The 23,783-nt window shown below is 47.8% G+C and overlaps 1 protein-coding gene across 6 annotated transcripts in view; it reads left to right on the top strand.

Annotated features, from left to right (window-relative positions):
- CABIN1 (calcineurin binding protein 1) overlaps positions 1-23,783 on the top strand; it is a 1,968,820-nt gene that overhangs the window by 805,592 nt on the left and 1,139,445 nt on the right. For all 6 annotated transcript variants that reach the window (XM_069619890.1, XM_069619888.1, XM_069619891.1 and 3 more), the window contains one exon: positions 4,604-4,755. In XM_069619890.1, coding sequence (XP_069475991.1) covers positions 4,604-4,755 — 152 coding nt within the window. The remainder of the gene's footprint in view (positions 1-4,603; positions 4,756-23,783) is intronic.

The following is a 23,783-nucleotide window of genomic DNA, read 5'->3' as shown; positions in this document are numbered from 1 at the left end:
GCATCCTACTTTACCACTATTCGTACATCGCTGCTTCAACGAAAGGGATGTGTGATAACATTAGGGTCCTCGTCTGTTTACTTCAATCATTGTCGTCGCCGGGGTCTGCTTCATTGTTGTGCTGTTAAGGTGTTTCTGTTCGTCGTGGCCGAGGGGGGCATAAGTATCGACGCCTCCACATAGGCTTGAGCCTGTGCTAGGTTGTCAAATAAATGGACTCTGCCCCCATGTTGTATCCTCAGCCTGGCGGGGAAGAGTGTGGCACCTTCCGGGCTCGGATTCAAGATGTAAGGAGCCCATCTCTCTTGCCAGCAGGAGAATTGTATCTCTGTCTCTATAGTTTAATAATCAAGCAGTTATCGTCCTTGGTGGAGCCCAGGGGTGTGGGGGAGGGGCTAGTTTTCAATGTGCCCTTTCGACCAGGAATTGTGGGAACAGCTTGGCGGGGTCGAACAGAGTTTTTAGGAGTTTTTCTACGAGCAGTGCCATGCTGCCCTTGCTTGCTGATTCTGGAATCCCCACTATTCGGACGTTATTCCGCCTCGATCTTGATTCCAAATCTTCGTAATTTATTAACCACTTTCTTCAATTCGGAAGTCTGGACAGCGTTTAGTGCCTGGTCATGGTGAAGTACCATATCCTTGTTCGTGCTTATATGGGTTTCCGCTTCTGTGATGCGTCCACTCTTCTTTTCTATCTTCGCTTTCAAAGATCCTATTGTGCCCACTATATCATCCAGTTTGACATTAATGACTAGGAAGCCATATTGCATTGTTTGTAGCAGGTGATCATCTCCGCCGCTCCCATCCTCCATTACCAGGGTGTCGGGAGGTGGAGGCGTGGTAGATTATGACGGTCTCAGCCCTGTAAAAGAGTCAATCGGACCCTTCTTCTTGTTTGCACCTTTTGTCATTGTGGTATCTCCGGTTATTGTGGCTGTGATCATGTCTCGGCGGTTCTCACCGTTATCGTGGTTATTTGCGCTATTCAGTCAGTATGTTTATTCCCTTGGTTTCCGTCGCAACGTTTGTAAGGGGTTTGATTGGTGATTATTCTATTCCAGTCTAGTAGGCTGGGTTTAGCAGTGTAGGCGATCACGTAGGGCACCCGTGTTGGAGCAATAAGGGTGTTGTTGTATAGCAGTTCTCATGCGTTTTCTTTCTGTTGTTGTTACTCTAGGAGTTGTTAATGTTCTGGGTAGTATTGTAGTTCTGGTTGTTGTGGTGACTCACTTTTTTAATGTTGCATGCCGTTTGCTGTGTTACCGGGTTGTCCTCAGAGTGTGTTGCGCTCTGCAGGCATTGTCCGGGCGGCCGGGTTGCGGATCAAGGTCGGTCTGATTTCGAGCGCGACTTGTTTCGTGTTCCTGTTGCGTCCGTAGTTTTGTTGCGGTGTAAGCCTCATTTATCCGGTGGTTCGTTTTAGTGCTTCGGGTTGCTGTCACAGGCAAACCAAGGCGTGTGGTTCCCTCTGCTTCCCCTATGTTGGTCATTCATATTTTGGCTTGCTAGTGGTTGTATAGCCTGGTCTGCGATCCTTGCTATCGGTCGTGATGTGTAAGGCCCTGGCCGTATTTGGATCGGTTAAGGTAGTTGAGGTCCACCCATGTGTTCACTGTTCTTGAAATGCTGTGAGTACACTGTCTGCACTTTCTTGTCGGGATCTCAAGCAGATCGTGATGTGATGGTTTCTTCACTCCCCCCATATGGCCTCCGGACTGTATCTTGTTGGGATACATACTCTCACTCAAGCGCCCCTCGCACCAGGCCGTGCAGTGTGGATTCCTGATTGTATGTGGGTGAAACGCTTTGCCAGGGTATGTGCCATATTCTTCACTTAGGGGGTTTGTTTCAATTGGTGCAGGTATCCGGCCGGGTGGTAATGCGTATTATAGCCTGTGGTCCGGTGGGCCGCCGATATCAGAATTGTTTGTGTGCCGTCCTCATGGGCCAGGAGTTGTGTTGGGACCACAGTAATGCCTCAGCTACACTGTCCGATACATGAATCGTTTCGCAGCTCGTATTCTCTCAGCGAATTTCGAAATGTTAATTAGGGTCTTGTCGTTCCCTCACACGTTTATGTGAGCACAGTCTCTTGGATGGAATTATTGATAATATTGTCGGGGTCGTGTTCTATCTGCGCTGACTGCGCGTTGCCACCAGCTCAGTCGTGTACGTGATCCAGTACCCCAAGACTTCGGGCATCAGGATCTATATCTCTTGGGCTATGTTTGTGATTCAGATGGTTAGAGTGCGTGGGCAGTGGTGGAGCGTCGCGTCCGGGATCCAGTATGTGCGGATCTATCGTGTTGCACCGGGATCGGTCGTGCAGGTCTAGTGACTTACTGGGTGGTATCGTCTTTCTGGTCCGGCGGAGTGGCCGCTGTGTTTCTGATTGTCTATCCAGAGGATGTGACCTAGTTCTGGTCAAAGCTAGTAGATGCAGCAGTAAATTTGGGGGTCGGTCACCCTATGGGACTCAATCTGCACGTGACTCGGTGTTAGATGGGTCGCCCTGCCCCGGACTCTCTTCTGCTCGTCGGCTGACAGGAGAGACGGTCAAGGGGTACTCTGTTGTGCGTGGAGCGTGTGAGGGATCGGCTCGACGGCAGCTCCAACCTGGTCACTGTGTCCTTATGAGTAGGGTATCGGTGGTGTGCCACGTTCCCATATCTCTCTGCAACGGTATGTGTCTGCGCGGGGGGCACTGTTATGCTCACCTGGCTCCCACAGGTGTGTCGAGCGGAACTGGACAGCCACGGTCTCCACCAACGTGATGCGTAGTGCAGAGATGACTGACTGGACTGGCTCACCTAGCTTCGTCTGCTTGACCCGTAGGAGTAGTCTCCTAAAGACGGGGAAAGGGAATTAGCCACCTGTGGATTTGAGTAATAACACCTCACTGCGTCCCCACTTATCACTTCTGACATTCCCTTTCACAAAGCTCACCTTATAGTTTTGTATGATGAGCTCTCCATCCTGCGAAGAATGCAGGGGCGTGTTGATGGCCAGTTACTTCACTGGCTTGAGGGTATTGGAAGAGTTCTGGACAAATCTTGGCTCCAAACCTCCGGGTGAAAGGCCGTAAGTATATAGTTCTAAAGAATTCAAAATGTCTGAATAATCACTCTTGTCCAATTCCTTGTTTCTTTTGCAGCTTAGACCCAAAAGATGATCGTCTTGTGGCAGCTGAAAGCGTTCAGGTAAGAGTCTGTGTTTTGTAACACTGTCCGGTAAATGATGCCAAGGTTTAACTCGCTGCTTTCTCTTTTCTTGCAGGTGCAGCGTAGGAAGATTTGGCGTGCTGGTGGATAATACCTCCTGCGGTAAAATCAGGTAAGCATATGGTGGCAAGAGATTGTCCTTGTTTGTTCCCTTGGCTCACCTTGTTGTTTTCTTGTCCCCCTTAGGTGCTGGAATGCGGCAACCTGATGATGGAGACAGCACCGGATCGTAGAGATGCTGCGGGGAACGGTGAGTATGGCGCAGCGCTGCTGCTGGCGATGCGACGCGTTTAAAATGAAGTCTGTTTTTGGTTCGAAGATGCGCTGAATCCGAAATCAGGTAAGAAATCCAGTAAAGTTATTGTTCTAACCTTTCTTCTTCTTTCCCTTCTTTCTAGGCGCTCTGGACTCGAAGCGGGCGTGGCAGGATGCTGGATGCTGACTGCAGACACGGTGAGCGTTACGCTGCTGGATGCAGAATAACGTCAAGCATGTGTTGCTCTTCGGGCATGGTTTCAATAGCCTTCAAAGTAGTCCCAGGTAAGTATTCCTCCACAACCACACCCGAGTAACAAAATAGTTCCTAAGATAAAATAGTCCCTTCAAGCCTCACATGGGCTTGGATGCTTGGATCTCTTGCAGCATGGTCTGCATCAGGTAAGTTTTAACATATGAGCCTGGCGCCTATGGCGCCAGGACTGGTGTCCCATATGAGGCTGGCGCCATAGTAACATGATGCCTCCTTCCGGGGTGGATGGACTTGATCTGGATGCCCGGGGGTAGGCATCATGACAGGCACCTCGGCTTCTGTGGCTGTGCTTACTCCTGTGTCAGACGTTTTGCGTGTTCAGCAGAGGTCTGCCCCTCCTCCACTCCCAGCCTCAGCGCGCCGTTATGCTGTAGGCCCCAGCCCTTTTTCTAGCGGGCGAGGTATCGGCCACAGCCTGCTGTTTTTAACAGAACAGAACAGAGTGGGTCCACAATCGTCTCAAGCTTCTCCTCGGCATCTCAGATGCAGTCATTTTTGTGCATCAGCGGCTTGTAGGGTGCAGGATTAACCACTGGTGCGGAGCTCCTCTTCTAGGCGGCCATTACATATGACTGCTCAACAGCGCCCCCCAACTGAGCTACTTTTGCATCGTCTCTGGTGCCTAGAGCTATTTCCTTACAAATAATTGCTACGAAGAGAAGTATTCATCAAAAGGCAAGCCATTTGTTCATTTGATGATTTGAACAGTGGATTACACTGATTTTAATATTTACTTTTATAATGCTTACTCTGCATGACTTCAAGCTGTTGGGAATGTACACAAAACCATTGATGGCAACAAACCCAAAAATATACTCTACTTACGTTTTTTGTTGTTGCACCCCTGTTAGGTATTCTTCCGACTTCATGCCTCAATCCTGAAGCTGGTGGGGAAGGCTGACCCCGACATGGATGTTGAGTTGTATTTCACCTTAATGAAAGAAGCGTCAGAGGGACCCTTTGCCAAGGGCGAAGAGAAGAACACTCCAAAATCTACAGAAAAGTAAGTGTTCCTCTACTGAAAATAGTCTTACAAGTGTCGCAGAAACCTCTTCATACCTCTTCAAAATACAATGTGTCAATATTATCTTATGCCTCAGTACTCCCATACCCTTACATGGACAATACCTTGCATCTCTATTGAGCAGTTGCAGCTCTACTTTAAGTCCCTGTAAGTGAAGGGTGGTGGCAGCAACTCTTCTCAGCAACTATAACCAGGTGGAACCACCCAGTAATGTCTTATGCTCTCAAATTGCTCAGCACATGAGCTTTTATTTCATTATCCTTCTCAATTTTTCTTATTTCTCTCATAGTCATTTTTCACTTATTCTGGGAACCTGTTATGTCTTCCATTAATAATAGAATCCTTTGTAAAAAGTTCCAGGAAGTATTTTATTCAATAATTGTCAAGACAGAATTGGCTATTATTTAAAGCAGAAAAAGATTCCTTGGTCTAGAAATCATAATACGACAATGCATTTCGGTGCTTACCATCTTCAGGGCTTATTAATGCTTAGTATTTACATTTCGTACAAAAATCAAGTGATAAATTCAATATTAAGAACATACCTGTGTGTGTCGAGCGTGGATTCATTTTCAAGAACAGAGCACAAAACAAAGAAAAAGGCAAACAAAATCACCATGAGTATCCTTGTCGTTATTACATTCAACTATGCTGGTATAATATTTGCATTTCGAATGGATTGTGTCCTCCCACGTATTCCTTATCTTTGATAAATCCACTTCCAGCTTGCTGGCCTCGGAAAAAATGTCCACAGTAGAGGGCGCTGCGCGTCGACGTCCCTCGAGTCGGTGTCCCTCGAAGGCCTCTGTATCTGCGCCGACGTCACCATAGGTATAAATAGTCTCGCGCAGCGTCTGTTGCTCTGTTCCATTTTACCGTGTTTCATAAGCTTTGGAGACGCAACACTCTGTTCCTCAGTAAAAGCTTCGAAAAACTTGTATTTCCTTGAAAAATCTTCAATTGTACGATGGCATCTTCGTCTGCTTCATCGATGCCACGATCCGGCTTCAAGAAATGCCAGGATTGTGGAAACAAGATGTTGTTAACTGATCCTCACAGGAACTGCCTGTGGTGCATGGGCTCAGAGCACCAGTGTTTGGAATGTGAGGAGTGTATGTCCATAATGGCGAAAGCCTTGAGGGAACGTAAGGGGAAGCTGGAAAAAGGTAAGACCGTTAAATCCTCTACCCCGTCAAAATTGTCCTCGGCCGAGTCGAGACATTTGTCTCCTTGCCATCGGAGAAAACATTCCCGCTCAAAATCTCGAAGTGGTTCTCATCACTCCTCTAGATCGACTAAGAAGACACGTCCTAGATCACCTTCCTCTTCATCTTCTAACTCCCTAGAAAGTGTCACCTGCCCCACTAAAAACAGCTCTCCAGCTAAGTGGGAGGAATTTCGCAAAACAATGCTAAGGGTCTTCGAGAACACGGCCTTGTCCCCGACGGGGATGCCTACAGGTGATACCCTTGGTGAAAGACCCGAAAAAGAAACCGCTGTGAGTCGTCGACCTTGGCAAATAAAAACCCTCGAGAGCGTCATGAACCCTTGAGTAAAGACAAAGCCCTGTCGCATTAAAACTGCGTCATTAAAGCTGCCGTCGAAGGTGCCTTCGACTCACAAGACTGTGTCATCGACGCCATCGTCGACCCCTATGAAAGAGAGGCCTTCGAAGCCTCATGACCCGACCGCTCCATTGGTGCTCGGAGCGTCGAAGGATCCTTCAAAGATGTCGAAAGGGGCGTCGACCATATCGACGACAACAAGTAGAATTCCGGTTCTCTCGATGACATTGGGACCATACTCGAGTACTTCGACGCTGTTTATAAGTTTGTCGAGACCTATGACGTCTACAATGACAAAACAACCCTTTCCTAAGCAGTTTCGACGGCGGTGGAGTCGGGTTGCAGAGTCTCTTGTCTGCATTGGAGTCTGATTTTTCACAGAGGAGCTGCAGTCTGTCCACTATTGCTGCTACACCACCAGCTGACTCATTAAAACCCTGACCTGGCCGGGGAGCGGGCCGCGGAGTCGGGTTGCAGAGTCTCTTGTCTCTTGTCTGCTGGGCCTGTTGGGCTGAGCTGGGCTGACGAAAGACGGTAAGACGCCCCGTAAAACTTTGCAAACAGTACTGATTTGTGGATCCCAGGAAAACCTATCATTGCCCTCCACTTACGCCCTCAGCAACGAGTAGTGAACAATTGTAAACTGTTACATTTGGTTAAGCGGGAACAAGTTGGGCGTCGACATCGTAAAGGTTTACGCCCGACTCTGCCCGTCTGAGGCACGATTCCTCTGGAAGCCCAAGAGAAACCGCCTACCTGGTGTTAAAACACTAAACTTGCCTCGGGCATTGGCACTCGGAAAATTTGCTGCGACTCTCCATTTCCCCTCCCACTCCCTGCCTGCTCCCTGCTCCCCACTCCTACCTCCTTGCTGGTTAGGGTCCCACGCGGAGGGCAGCTGTGGGTTGGGCACGCCAAGGAGACACGGAAGCAGCGATCCCCGCTCCTACCTCCTTGCTGGTTCGGGTCCCACGCGGAGTGCAGCTGAGGGTTGGGCACGCCAAGGAGACAAGGAAGCAGCGATCTGCGTCTGCGAGCGCTGCTAACTCTGCGAGCGCTTGTGGTGTTCCCCCTGCTGCTGCCTGTGGGAGTTTGTGAGAGACAGCCTGCGTGAGCTATCTCACGTAGCGATCAGGTAGAAAACTGTTAGACTCTCCACTCAGCAAGAGCAATACAGGAAGGAGTCTCTACCTGGGGCAACATCCGAAATTTGAAATAAGGGTAATAACTCAATAACCCCTTCTTGTTTTTTCTTCTACTTCTTTCAAACCGGAATATGAGCCAAGGTAAATAGCGGTAACCTTGTATCCCCAGCAAAGAAAGGAGGAATCTGGGGGTGTGGTACCTCTAACACTACTGGTACCTGAGTGAGTAAACTTAGAGGATTAATTGAGTGGCAGGAGTGGGTCAGCAGTAGCAGGAGACTGCGGGACTTCGTCCTTTGATCCTGCTGGTGAGTTGGCCCACCCCATATTACAACAGTCACTCTGTGGTTGTGTGCCACTACAACAGGAGACTGCGGGCCTACGGCCTTTGATCCTGCTGGTGAGTTGGGCCTCAGTTTATCACAAAAGCCACTCTGCTGCTGTGTGCAACTAACTATTTGCAGAGTGCGTTTATGAACAGCGCATAGTGAAGCTCACTTTATCAACCAAATTTGGAGGCAAACAAACTGAGTGGAAAAGTCTCATTTGAATTTAGCACTATTTGCCTGCAAACACTACTACCAATGGTGACAGGAACAAGACTTGCAACCAAATCCAAGAGCACACTTGGTACTACGGTTGAACTGAGGTCCCTTGGAACCAATCATCCCGATGAAACCACACTAGGTGACATTTCACAAGCATTGAACACAAAAGGAGATATTGTAACACTAGTAAACACATTGGAGGACAATATTCAGGAAAGCAACATTTACTCTGAGATTAGTAAGGACATGTTCTATCCAAACAACGATTCAACAGTGCAAAGCCAGCCCCCAAATCATGTATACAAGATCCAGACAGAAACATGCGAGCCGCAATTATCACAAAAGGAAAAAGCGATTGCGGCAAAAAAAAATTGGGAGCTGGCATACACAAAGGCCAAGTTGCGAGAAGATATCGGACAAAGGAGCTTCCAGCGAAAAAATACCAGACAAGCTCGATTATCGATGGACATTACAGAAATTGAGGATTTGATGACGAATCAGGCTAAAAGAAAAAAAGTTTTTAACATGCAGAAAAGCATAAAGGGAGTGCCGCCATGGTTAGCATCAACACCACGAATCTTAATGCCTGATGTGATGATAAAGGAGTATCACACATCTACTATAGTACATAATATCAGACAACTTGGAGATAGATCCCCAACAACAGAGCATACATCGAATAATAAGAACTTCTGTCAATGTCAACCAAATGCATTACCGACAAACACACCAGAATCAATACCCACAACTATGCTTGACTTACAAAATTTGCTGTTAGCTGTAACCTCACAGGCGATGATACCATTCATGAAGTTACTAGAAAGTAATCGCGATGCGCAAAAAGATCAAGCTACCCTGCTGGCTCTCATCCATTCAAAGCAGATTTTTGTGGAGTCCTTTCTAAACGCGATAAATAATCAATTGAATCAAGAGGCTGAAACAAGTGCCCAATGGCACTCCAGGCTATTTGAAATAGCAAGAAGAGAACATGAAGAGAAGGCAACACTGACAGCAGGTATGATGGAAATCTTAGCAAAGGGGCACCTGTCGCCTAGTGTAAGACTGCAAAATGAAACTGGACAAAAGGAACCCGTGCCACATCAAATTGCGCAAGCACAATCTGAATATGTGGAGGGTAGTACCGACATTTTGACATTGGACTCTATCCAACGAGGTGAGAATGCGATTGAAACCACTGAGGCTCTGACCTCCTTACCTGAGAAGCCAATGGAACATTTTCCTATTTTTGACAACAATAAGAACATTGCAAATATCCCACAAACATCACAGAAAAAAACTACCAAATCAACAAAGAAAAAGAAAACAAATGGGTCTAGAGCCTTCTTACGTAATTTGACAACCCCTAAAGCGAACAAAAACATACAACAAGGAGAGAAAAAAAGAGGCAACACTAAGTAAGGACATTGAAGCCACAAAAACCCAATATGACCGAAAATTTCCAAATAGATATCACTAGGATGGATGATGTGATGACTGAAACAAACAAAGAGCGACAACGAAGAGATGCACATAGTCAAGATGGTTTGTTGAACCTATCTACTTACTCCAAAGAAGAGCAAGAGAGTAACTGGGATTCGCAAATATCTACCAATGATCATTCTCTAATCATTGTTGACTGTTATGAAGAAGGTTGCACAATAGAGTCCAGCTACACTGACCTTAGCTGTGAAGACATTTCTGATCTAGATCTGGAGACGTCTAGACTTGGTGTGGAATCAATTTCAGACAGTGAAGATTCTACATCACATTACTCGGAGAGGAGCCAAAGAAACAACGAATTAGAAAATAGTGTAGACACAGGTAATAGATCAAAACTGCGGCAACCTTTATTTCTCCAGCATGGGGTCTGGCATGGATTCACATGTTCATGAATATTCCCCGTCGTCAGGCTGGGAATCCTCGGTAAAGAAAAATCAGTATCAGTTTCGTTTCTGATCTGTCTTTCGTAGTAGTAACCAATCACTGATCTCTGCGTCATACTGACCACAGCCAATGACTGCCCTCTCCCTAGGCCCGACCTCTGGCAGCCATCTTCAGATTTTTACCGCACGTTCAAGTGTTGGGATCCTCGTGTTATTGCTCTCGAGCGTTAGTGCTTTTTTCGCGCTTTTTCTTAGGAAAACTTTCTCTTTTTCGGTCAAAAGAGCCTCAAGCTCCACCGTTTCTTTATCCGATCAACGGGGACCCGTGTCGGATTCTTCTACACCCCTCAAGGGTGAAGATTTCGTCGAGCCACACTTTTGGAGGACTCCAGAAGTTTCTCAGGCCCTTCTCGAGCATGGCCCAGGAGAAGGGAAGCTCGACACCCGGAAAGCTGTTCAGGGCGACAGGGAGTTGTGATACAAACTCGCCCCCCTGCTGGACTTCCTACCAGACGACAAGAGGGCAGAGGCCCTAGAGATCTTGCAGGAAGGAGAAGTGGCGTCGGACCACGCCATTACAATAGCGACGGACATCGCGGACACTGGATTTCGCCAGTTGGGCAACGGCGTGTGCCTTAGGCGGCGTGGATGGCTCAAGGCTACTGACTTCCGTCAGGACGTGCAGACCAGAGTCTTGGACATGCCGTTCGACGGGAGCAACCTGTTTGGGAAAACAGTGGACGATTCCCTACAAGCCATCAAGGCGGACACGGAGACGGCCCGGGCTCTTGGTGTTCTCCAGCAACGACGGCCGCCCTTTCGGAGCGGCGTAGGCAAACAGGGTGCCTCCAAAGGTTCCAGCGGCGGATTTTCCACCTATCGTCAAGCGGCCCGTTCGTCGTCACAGGAAGCCTACAGGGGGACGAGGCAAGTCGGGTGGACCCCGCCGTCGTCGCCAAGGAGGACAAGGCGGCAAAGCCTCGTCGAAGCAGGACTGAACCGGCCGTGGGGTCGGGCCCCCACCGAAGCACCCCGGTGGGAGGCCGGCTGGCGAGCTTCGTCAGCGTGTGGGAGTCCATCTCCACCGACCGTTGGGTGCTGGACGCCCTGGCTCAGGGTCACGCGCTCGAGTTTCTAAAGAGGTGCCCGCGCGTTCCCCCTGTGGCCAGGAAGGAACATCACGTCCCTCAACTTCTCTTGGAGGTAAGGGCGATGCTCAGGAAGGGCATCATCAAGCTCATCCCAAAGAGACTTCGGGGCTCCGGAGTTTACTCAAGATACTTCCTCGTGAAGAAGAAGACGGGAGGATGGCGTCCCATCCTGGACCTACGACGACTGAACAAATTCATCAAACGCACAGAAGTTCAGGATGGTCACCCTCCAACACGTCGTGGGTCAACTGGAGGAGGGCGATTTCCTGTTGTCGTTGGATTTGGAGGATGCCTACTTCCATATCCCCATCCTAAAGGGACACCAAAGGTTTCTCAGATTCGTGGTCCAAGGGCGTCACTACCAGTTCAGAGCCCTTCCCTTCGGATTGAGGTCGGCACCCAGGGTGTTCACCAAGTGCCTCGCACCGGTGGCGGCGCGGTTGCGCCTAGAGGGGATCCACATCTACCCCTACCTGGACGACTGGCTCATCCGAGCGAAGACGAAGAAGCTCGCCGTGGAGCACATGGCAAGGACCGTCCAACTACTCACGGACCTGGGATTCTCCATAAACTACGCCAAGTCCCACCTGGTGCCCGCGCAAGACGCACTGTTTCTGGGAGCGAAGCTCGACACAGTGTCGCTTCTGGCCTCTCCGTCGGAGGAAAGGACGAGGGCCATCTTGGGCAAGGTTCAGCGAATGCTGGTTGCGGACGCGGCCAGGGTGAGGTCCATCAAGTCCCTCCTCGGAATGATGTCTTCTTGCATTTATCTCATCCGCCTGTGCAGGCTCCGGATGCGCCCGTTGCAGGAGTTCCTGGACGTGCGGGAGTTCCTGGACGCGCGCTGAATCCAGACGACGGGCAGCTTCGAGGAGAGGATCACACTCGACGAGAGTTTCCGATGAGCGATCCGGTGGTGGGGCACCCGCGTGCATCTGACGGCGGGCATGGACTTCCAGACCCCCGGCCACCAGAAAACAGTGACCACGGATGCCTCCCTGGAAGGGTGGGGAGCGCACACCGAAAATCTGCACGCGAGAGGCCTTTGGCTTCCGACGAAGAAGTCCCTGCATATCAACGTCCTGGAGCTCCATGCAGTGTTTTGGGCCCTCAGGTCCTTCCTTCCGTCCCTCAAGGGCAAGGTGGTGAGGATCTTCACCGACAACACCACCACCATGTTCTACATCAGGAAGCAGGGTGGTACCAGATCCCCAGCCCTGTCCAAGGAGGCGCAGGATCTGTGGCATTGGGCCGTCGCCCAAGGGATGTTTCTGGTGCCGTTTTATCTGGCAGGAATAAAAAACACCATCGCCGACTCGCTCAGCAGAGAGCTGCGCTCGTGCCACGAGTGGGAACTACGACAGGATCTAGTGGACCGCCTCTTCCGATGGTGGGGCACACCCCAGATCGATCTGTTCGCGACGGCGACGAACTCCAAGTGCCGGAGGTTCGCCAGCAGGTTTCCCCAGCCCAGGAGCATGGGGGATGCTTTCTCGTTCCCCTGGGAGGGCCTGTTTCTATACGCGTTCCCTCCATTGCCGTTGCTGATCCGGCTCATCAACCAGCTCAAGAGGTCACGGTGCAGGATGATCCTCGTCGCACCTGCGTGGCCGAGGCAGATATGGTTCCCGGACCTTCTGGACTTGTCAGCGTCCCCGTCAATAAAGCTGCCAGTGGACGCGGATCTTCTCTCCAGGGAAGGAGGCGCCATCCTCCATCACGACCCGAAGTCGCTGAACTTGCAGGCCTGGCTCCTGCAGCGTTAGAGTTTGGAGGCTACGACATACCGGCCGACTGCAGAGAGGTTCTTGCAAAGGCCAGGGCGTCCTCAACTCTTAAATGCTATGGACACAATTGGAAGAGGTTCTCTGTCTGGTGCCACGCACAGAAGATTAACCCTCTGCGTATTACGGCTACCCAAGTACTGCCGTACCTACTGACGCTGGCCAAGGCTGGACTGGCGCACGTGTCCATCAAGATTCATCTTGCTGCGATCTCCCGATACACCAGAACCACGGGACGGACGTGTTTGTGGTCTCATCGTCTGGTGGAAGAATTCATGAAGGGACTGTTCAGATCGTTCCCGCCGGTGAAGGCCCCGGCCCGGGAGCTCAACGTGGTGCTGACCAAGCTCATGGGACCTCCGTTCGAGCCTCTGCACTCGGCTCCGTTGAAGTTCTTGTCGTGGAAAACAGCGTTTCTTGTGGCCATCACCTCCGCACGACGGGTGGGAGAGATCCAGGCCCTTTCCTGCAAGCCCCCGTACTTGACTTTTCACGACACGAGGGTAGTGCTCAGGACGCACCCCTCCTTCATGCCCAAGGTGCCGTCGGACTTCCACCTCAACGAACCCTTGGTGTTGCCTGTTTTCTTCCCGTCGCCGGCTGAAAGGACTTTGCACTCGCTGGATGTGGCTAGAGCGCTGAAGTTCTACGTGGACCGCACGAAGTGTTTTCGGAAGACGTCACAACTTTTTGTGAACTTTGGACCTGTCAATCAGAGGAAGGCTCTCTCGAAGGCCTCCATTTCCAGATGGCTCTCCGGCTGTATCATGTACTGTCATCGGTTGGCAAACCGACCGCTGCCTGGCCGTCCGAGAGCCCATTCCACCAGAGCGATCGCAGCTACCACGGCGTTCCTATCTGGTGTTCCCTTGCTGGACATCTGCAGGGCTGCTACGTGGAGGTCGACGCACACCTTCACGAAATTCTACTGCGTCGATCGGGATTCCAGGGAGGAGTCCAGGGTCGGCCAAGCAGTGCTGCGCAACCTGTTCGCCTAAGGTGAGCCTGGTGAGGAGGTAAGAATTGCTTAATGTTGAGTTTTGGATATAATGCTTAATATTGAGCCTTTGCCACCTCCCGTGGTTGTGCATGTGTGTACTGCTATGTATTCTTTTATTCATGAGCATGTGAATCCATGCCAGACCCCATGCTGGAGAAGGAACAAGTTACTTACCTGTAACCGTTGTTCTCCAGCATGGGTCTGGCATGGATTCACATGCGAACCCCTCTGCGGCTCTTCACTTGGTCATACTGCCACTTCACGTGCTACCAAATCTGAAGATGGCTGCCAGAGGCGGGGCTTAGAGAGAGGGCAGTCATTGGCTGTGGTCAGTATGACGCAGAGATCAGTGATTGGTTACTACTACGAAAGACAGATCAGAAACGAAACTGATACTGATTTTTCTTTACCAAGGATTCCCAGCCTGACGACGGGGAATATTCATGAGCATGTGAATCCATGCCAGACCCATGCTGGAGAACAACAGTTACAGGTAAGTAACTTGTTCCTTATTAATCCTATGGATACTCCTCAAACCATAAAATTAAAAATCAAGCAAGTGGAAATTAATAATTACCAGCAAGATCTGATCCTAAACAGAACAAATACTTTGAGACTGATACACGCAATTCCCGCACTTAGATGGGTCAACACAGGACACTTAAAAGTGGTGGAATTCGTGGATGAAAAGAATTCAGATGTGATTCTCGTACATTTGCATAATACAGAAGATAGTGAAAAGATCATGAAAGAGGCACACCTCTTTTTGAAATTGGGGTTCTCATGTACGGCTGAAACAGCAAGTACGAGGAAACCAACACGGGAACCTCAGCATTACATGAAGAGATCGATAAAACAGGAGAGAGGGGAAAATGATGGTGCACACTCCCCGGGGATCTCTACAAAAAGCAGAATGGTACGCTCAGCAGAAAGAGTGATAAATAAATATACGAGAGTAAATGTTACCAACATGCCATTCTGGAGAGAGGAGGAACCCCCACATGAAACGATGACAGCAATGAGAAAAAACTATTCATAACCATCAATTAACAGACCTAACACTACTCTGACTCTGTGTACTTGGAATACCAGAGGATTTTCTTATCTCTTTCATTCTGCCCGGATGCGACGGGTACACAGTGATCATGAATCCTGCCATATCCCGTAAAAAAGGACGTCCATCAGCTGGACTCTTAACTTTGATAAAAATGGAAGAAAATATCCTAGTGGCAGATTCTATAAACATCTCACCGTGGATCCAACTAACGATGCTAGAAATCTTGAGTGGCAAGAAGAAACATGAAAACTTGGTGCAAGTGCCGGCGCAGAGACAAGCAATATTCAATATATATTGCTTATAAGGCGGCCATTCAAATGGAAGAATTCATTGATAGGCTATTCTCCGCCTTAGATAAAGTTATGCTGGAATCACACGATACTGAGATGATCTTATGTGGAGACCTCAATATACATTTATTTGACCAACAAGGGTTAGGGATTGAGAAAACGCAACTCTCAGCGAGAGCAAAAATATGGAGCAAAGAAACCACAGGGCGACAGCTCTACTGCACCAATCAACTGAACTACAATCCAAAAAGTGCAACATGGTCAAATGGAAAATTGTCAGCCACTTTGGATTACATTTATGTCACCAAATCTAATCTCCAAAGTAAGGGCCCAAGACAATATAACTTCAGATAATAGTGATCATCACATTGTCAGCATAACATGGAAAGCACCATATTGTGAAAGTAATAAAATTCATCTACCACCCATGGAAACAAACTCCTCAGTCAGCCGACTGCGCATCAATGATAATCAAATGAAGAAACTAGTAAGTACTTACACCAGCTCTGTGGTATCTGGCGTGGAAAAAATAAATTATGAATGGATAGTCTCGCCGTTCTTACAAAAGACCCATAACCAAGAGTCCTCAAAGAAGTGCCACACCCATGCTTATAACCTACAACTAGTAAACAAAAAAAAGAATTGCGGTAATCGATCACGGAAATAAAAAGAAAGAAAGAGGCCAACTCATGAATCGCAATTAGACAAGCAAAACAAAGTTACAGAAATTGGACAAAGAATGCAAAAGCATTGCTCTTACAACAAGATGCAGAAGCAATCTTAGCCCTCTTGAAAACGAATAATATGCGAGGATTATGGAACCTATTGAATCCGCAATTGGACAGGCACCATAAAATAATCCAAGGGATTTCAGAATCTACATGGACTAATCACTTCAAGGCAATCTACAAATCTACAGTGAGAAATCATTCCACCAGTATGGAGCAGAATGAAATGTCTGTTTGGACAAACTCCTGGACAGAGGAGGATATCTTGACAATCGTAAAGAAGCTCAACTCATCAAGGGCCCCTGGCCCAAATGGTCTAAGTAACATGCTTATAAAGAAACACCCAGAGGATTGGGCAAAATTCTGCGTTCATCTATTCTCTGCAATTGAAAAAGGGAAACAAATACCAGATACCTGGACAACTGCAATCCTGATACCAATATATAAAGCAGGCGATAGGCAACTACCTACAAACTACAGACCAATCGCACTTTTGGACCTGATTGGGAAGATTTTTGCAATGCTTCTACTAAACAAATGTAATATATGGATCAAGGAAAATAAGCAATTTGACATCAGGCAGACTGGATTCACAAAGAGCACGGGTACTCATGTAAATCTAATGATCTTGAATCTATTGAAACAGGAGGCATTGGTTAACGAGCATACCACATATGCAGCATTCATAGACCTGCATATGGCCTTTGATTTGGTAAATAGGAGAACATTGTGGGAAAAACTAATGAAGTGGAAGTGTCCATCAACAATAGTGGAACCCATTAAGCAACTATATAGCAATACCACCTTAAGAATCAGACTTTCACAACCAGGTCAATTATTGGCTCCTATTTAAGCGGAAAATGGTCTCAAATAGGGCTGCCCTCTTGCAGCAACACTGTTTAAGCTGTATACTATGGATCTCCCTGATCCTCCTCGTTTTCAGAAGGCAAATCCACCAAAATTGAATAACCAGCAGATTAAGCACTTGATGTATGCAGATGACATTGTCATCTTAGACAAAACAGAATTAGGGCTACAAAGAAGCCTATGGGAGTTGGAAACTCATATGGTGGAAAATAGCTTGGAGATTAACACCGCCAAAACAAGAATCTTGCCACTTTTAGCAAAAAAAGGACAAAAATGAAAGCAACAGTCTTTTCAATTTTACATGAACGAACAAAAATTGACAACGGTAACAGAAATCAAATACCTGGGAGTTCTAGTGAATCAATCAGAAGTTGAGACACCATGGATAAAACAATTCAGAACAAAAACAGCCTCACTGGCGAGACAAGGGTTATTTATACACAGAAAATTCGAAAATACTCCTTACAACCGATCCTCATATTCTACCGACAAAAAGTAACCGCAATTTTGAGTTACGGGAGTGAGGCTATGATAAATTTCGACCAATCAATATGGGATATCTTAGAAGGCATGTTTTGGAGGAAAATCCTTGGGTTATCGAGCTCATTTCCAATGAAAAGAATCAGACATGAGATTGCGACCCAATCATTAAGATCAATAGTCGAGTGGAAAAAGATCGACTTGTATAGAAAGATGATTAATGAGGGCGAAATACCAGCATACAAACTATTTGAACAGAGATCTGATACAGTGGCTAACGCGGCATTAGCGACATCGAAGAACGTCATGATTGACGTGATGGCAGCAAATAGTATAACAGAGATGCATGTGAACCGCCCTCAATGCGCTTAACAAAGACTACAGCGAAATGATTGGATTTCTACCCTAACAGACAAAGCACGATATCAGATGAACTTGAACTGTGAACTGGACAACCATGCACTCAATGACTTACCGGCGTATCTGAAGCAATTTCAGGATAGAAAGATTAGGGATCAATTCATTAGATTTCGATTGAATCAAATACCAACACGGGAACTCATGGCAAATAACAGGCTCATCTTGAAAGAGGCAGCATTCTGTCGATTCTGTGAGAATAAACAAACGACTGAAACTATACATCATATCATCATGATTTGCCCTGCGTAGGCTGAAAAAAGAAACTGGTTTCGAGAAATGATATCTACATCTGGAAACAAACTCAATAGCCAGGACAGATGGAATCTAATACCGTCAGGAAATAACAGGAGCCTCACTACTGTCATAATTCAATTTTGGAATCATATTACTATGATGAAAAGCACATAAATTGTTATTATGGATTTATAGCAGTATCCAAAGTTGCAAGGGAAATGAAATGAGATAGCTTGGAAAGTACGGTCAATGAAAGAATGTGTTTTTTCTCTTTTTTTCTTCGTTTTTTTTTCTTATTTTTTTTCTCTTTTCTACATTTTGGAATTGTATGATTGTATGGATAAATGAAAAGTTTAGAATAAAACTACAACATTTAATTTAAAAAAAAAGCAGTTTTGACCAATTTGGCTCCCTCATCTCTTGAAATGGGTTTTACCCCTTACCCACGCTCTTGACTACTTCAGAGCTTTGTCCTCTATCTATGAGGAAGGAGAAGACTCTGATAATGAAAGGCCCTTTCGCTTGCAAACTACAAGGGTTCCTATTTCAGAGGAACTAATATCTGAGGAAGTTAGACTATAAGATCTTCAGGAATCTTTACAAGATGCCAGTGGCATAGATACCTCTCCAGAGGCTGACTTTGCCAGACCAGACCAGAACCTGGAGAGCATGCAGAAATGTCTTACAGAGCACTTAAGGCAAGAATTATCGAGTTGATGGGAATGGTCAACACCTGCATCCTCTTTCCAACAAGATGACCTAACAGAAATCTTAGATAAAGGGCCTCAAGAAGACCCTGTAATCCTTTTTCATGCAGCATTACAGAGGAAAATAGGTTCAAATTGGGAAACACCGGAGGTTATCCCTGCAGTAAATAAAAAGCTCTCTGCGAAGTACAGAGTGTCAGCCTCAGACCATGTATACTTAAGTAAATATCCCAACCCCAGAGAGCTTAGTAGTGTAGTGCAGGCTGCAACGTCGTCAAGTAGTAAATCGGAATACCCCACTATACCACAAGATGGAGACAACAAAAAATGTGATGCCATGTCTAAAAAGATATTTTCAGCATGCAGCATGGCACTTAAGTCTATACGCGACTTGCACGCTAGCGAGATACGGCCACACCCTTTGGGAGTGCGCTTCATCAGCGGCTGACCATCTCCCAGAAGGGGAGCAACGAGACGCATTCTTGAATATCATTAAGGATGCGATGTGTGAGTCCCTCAAAACAGGTCTCGACTCTGCTGACCGCATCAGCAGAGCCATGGCCGCGAGTACCACAATCCGCATATTTGCGTGGTTGCGGAAATCTGGTTTTGCTCCTGATGTACAAGCCAGACTTCTGAATATGCCCTTTGACAGCACCTCTCTGTTTGGCAAGAAAGCTGATGACAGTTTGGAGAAATTGCAGACCTCCAAAGCAGCAGCCAAATCCCTTGGTGCTGAAATTCGTCAAACTCCAAATCGCCCCACAGGTACGTCCTGGAGGGGGAAGCTCTTTCGTTTTTACTCCGCATTCGGAAAAGGCAGAGGGCAGCCAGCTCAGAGGGGCCAAAGACGATTCACCCGTGGTGGACGTGGCAAAGGTACCAAGTCCGCATCAGCAGGTGCTGCTTTACCTTCAGCCGCTACTAAATCCCTCTGAGGTCTCTCCACACAAGACACCAGTCGGAGGCATGTTAACTCAACATCTGACAGAATGGCAGGCTATTACGTCAGATGTTTGGTCATTGGAGACAATTGCCCAAGGTTACTGCCTGCCTTTCCGACATACTCCTCAGAGTCATCCACCGGGAACAACTCTTTGAAGTTTCCAACCCGCTCCTCATGCAGGAGATGGCAGACCTGCTACAGAAAGGTGCCATAGAACTGGTACCTGTAGCGGAGAGGAACAAGGGTTGGTACTCCCCCCCCCCCCCCTACTTCCCAATACCAAAGAAGGACGGAGGATTGAGACCCATCTTGGACTTGGGAGAATTGAACAAATTCCTCAGGAAGGACAAATTCAAGATGGTAACCCTTTCTCAAATCATTCAGGCCCTCCAGTTTCAGGATTGGTTGGGATCTCTGGACCTTCAGGATGCTTACTTTCATGTGCCAATCCATTACAAGCACAGGAAGTACCTGAGGTTCGTCATTGGCAGTTCTCACTATCAATTTTGGGTTCTGCCATTTGGGCTAACCTCCGCCCCGGGGGTCTTCACCAAGTTAATGGCGGTCGTGGCAGCAAGTCTAAGGAGGGAAGGTATTCATATCTACCCCTACCTGTAAAACTGGTTGATCAGAGCAGTGTCCCCGGAACAAACTCAGATTCATCTAGCTTATGTTTGCCACTTCCTCCACAAGCTGGGCTTCTCCCTCAACTTAAAGAAGTCACAGATGATACCATCATAGAAACTCCAGTTCATTGGAGCAGTCCTGGACACATCCCTGGGAAAAGCCTCCCCACCAGAGGTGAGGGCTCAAGATATTCTTCAGATGGTGACCAGATTTCAAAATGCCCAGTGTCTACCAGCCTTTGCCTTTTTGAGGTTGCTTGGCCTCATGGCATCCTGCATTTTTCTAGTGCCAGAGGCTCGCCTGAGAATGAGATCTCTCCAGTGGGCGCTAAGGACCCAGTGGTCGCAATTCTTAGGAAGAATGTCAAATCTCCTACAAATCCTGAACTGAGTAGCACGAGACCTTCAGCGGTGGGCCTGTCGGGAAAACATCTTGAAAGGAGATACATTTTGGCAACCATGGCTGGATGCCTCGCTCACGGGGTGGGGAGCCCATGCCAACGACTTAACCATCAGAGGTCGATGGTCTCCATCGGAGTCCAGACTACACGTCAACCTATTAGAGCTGAGAGCGATCAGGCTAGCACTGAAAGCTTTCCTGCCATCAATACAGGGGAAAAATGTTCTGATAATGACGGACAACACAGTGGCCATGCACTACCTCAACAAAAGAGGAGGAGTTGGGTCACTGCCACTGTGCAGAGAGGCAATGCAGCTCTGGTTCTGGGAAATGCAAGAAGGAATCTCTCTGTCGGCAGCTCACCTAGCCGGAGAGAAGAACACAATGGCAGATGCTCTGAGCAGGCAGACCACAGTCTCAGCTCAGGAAGTCCTTCAAGAGATCTTCACCCTTTGGGCAACCCCTCAGGTGGATCTGTTCGCCACCAGTGTCAACCGGAAGTGCGATTAGTATTGCTCAAGGGAATTTTCCCCGAGAGGATCTCTAGTGGACGCGTTTGTGGTGGACTGGGAGTTTCCACTTATGTACGCGTTTCCTCCAGTCCCCGTCATTCTTCAAGTGGTCAGGCGGTTGAGGAGATTCCGGAAACCCATGATTCTAGTTGCCCCGGATTGGGCCAGGAGAACGTGGTACCCGGATCTTCTAGACATGTCCATCTGTCCTCGTAATCGTCTTCCACAAAGAGAGGATCTTATCTCGCAAGAGGAGGGTCAGGTTCTCCATCCGGATATCAGGACCCTCAACCTTCACGCTTGGTTTCTGAAAGGTTGAGATGCAAAGATTGGGACCTTCCGGATGACGTAATGGAGGTGTTGCTTTCAGCCAGAAGGCTTTATACCACTGCCGTTGGAACACATTTTGCAGCTGGTGTAGAGATGAGGTTATTGACCCTTTTTCATATAGTACACCGATGGTGTTATCCTTCCTACTATATTTGGCAAATTCAGGCCTTCAAGTTGGCACAATCAAGGGTTACCGGACCGCGCTATCAATCTTTAAGCACACGGCTGAGGAACATTCATATTTCAAGTTGCCCCTAGTCATTCAGTTCTGAAAGGGTTGACTAATGCACCCCCCCCCCCCACGCCCCTCAAAACTCCTTTTCAAGTTCCCCTATGGGATTTAAATCTAGTCTTAAGATTGTTAATGGGTACTCCATTTGCACCTCTTCATTTCTGTCCATTAAGGTTTCTTACTCTGAAAACAGTCTTCCTGGTAGCATTAACTTCTGCCAGAAGAGTGAGCGAACTACAAGCTTTATCTTGCAAACCTCCACATACCATCTTTCACAAAGACAAGTGAAGCTGAATTTCCTCCCAAAAGTTGTCTCAGAATTCCATTTATCACAAAAGATAACCTTGCCTTCATTTTACCCTCCTCCTCAACCAGGGAAAGAGGAAGAGCGATTGCACAGGCTGGATCCAAGGCGTGCCTTGAGTTTTTACATTAACAGACTTGCTAGGATTAGAGAAGCAGATCAGTTGTTTGTGGGGTATGCAGGACACAAACTAGGTTTACCTATCACGAAACAGATCATCTCAAGATGGATAATACTAACTATAACAGAGTGCTATAAATTGGCAGGAAAAGATCCTCCTCAACACCTCAGGGCTCATTCAACCAGGGATATCGCAGACTCGTCAGAGTTCCAATTAAAGACATACGTGCGGCTGCCACATGGTCGTCTGCACATACTTTCACCAACTTCTACAGTCTGTATTCCTCTACTAGCCATGAGACTACATTTGGGAAAGCTGTCCTGCACTCTGTGCATCTTTAAAGAAATAATCATGTTTTACTCCTGCCTCCTTTTACACTTTACTGCTGCTTTGGGAGTCTACCAAAGATAAGAAATATGTGGAAGGACACAATCAATTAGAAGAACAAGTTACTTACTAACTGTAACTCCAAAGTCATGGAGGTACGCTCGTCGGAAGACGAATCCGACCTCCAACCCCAGCCCGCACACCAGAAGTCGGCTCCGGCGGCCCTTTCGGCATCTGCCTCAGAGGCCCGACGTGCACACTCTAATGTATTAGATAGTACCCCCGAATCTTGACGCCAGGCATCGGATACCTCAGAGAAGGTGAAAACACAAGGGAAACACTCTTCTACTCATGGGGAAGGGGATAAACGGCAGCAGAAGCCATCTCTCTCTTCTTCTGCACCACAAACACTTAAGGACAGCCAAAAGTCTTCAGATAAGCAAAAATCCAAGACCTCTGCCCCCGCCCCTAAGTCCAAACTGGTTCCTCCTACTCCTCACGATATGGGAATAGAAGGGGAACCCTCTCATGGAATTGTCATTCCCAGCTCCAGAAAATGGAGCAGTGAAGATATAGACAGGGTAATGACGAGAATGTCTTCCCTGGCTGACTTCTACTCCAAGAACCCAGCTTCCTCACCTATACCCCTGACGGTGCTACTCCCTCGGGATCTAGGGACCCGCAGCCCCCTGATAAGAAACCTCAGTTTGAGACTCCAACGCAAGGTCTGTCTTCAGGCCCTTCTTACTTCCAGCCTTACACCCAGTATAGTGAGGATCAACTACAGGATGAGGATCCAGACTTGGTAACGTTGGATGACCAAACTGGGGGGCACTATTATGGGGACGACGAGGACCAAGATGAGGAGGAAGATGACCCAGAAGTCTACAGAATAGACTTTCCTGTAGGCAAAGAACGACAAGTTAAAGACTCTCCAGTCGACAACCAGCCCCTTGTAAATGAGGTCTTGGCTAGAGCGGCAGAGCACTTCCGCATAGACACTCAGGGAGCACAGGAGGAGAGGGACTTTGCTGGGGAACTAGTGGGAGAAAAGAAACCCATTGCCCAAGCCATTCCAATTCCAAGTCCAGCCTTCTGAGAATTGACCCTTCCCTTCTCACTCCTAACCTCACCAGGGCAGTAAACCACAGAATCGAGAAATTGTTCAGGGCAGCCCAATCAGACCCTCTTTACATAAGGGGGCAACTGAAGCCGGACTCCCTGGTAGTTACTAATACCTGGAAGAGGGCAGGAACGCCTCTATCATCATCTGAGGCTCCCCCCGACAAGGAGAGCAAGAAAATCTACGGGATGGGAAGGAAGGTGCCCTCCACTTCCGTTTACCAGGCA

Source organism: Ambystoma mexicanum, chromosome 10, assembly GCF_040938575.1.
Source record: "Ambystoma mexicanum isolate Mex_15411 chromosome 10, UKY_AmexF1_1, whole genome shotgun sequence".
In the NCBI taxonomy this organism is placed as follows: Eukaryota; Metazoa; Chordata; class Amphibia; order Caudata; family Ambystomatidae; genus Ambystoma; species Ambystoma mexicanum.
This window is presented reverse-complemented; position numbering and strand designations above follow the sequence as displayed.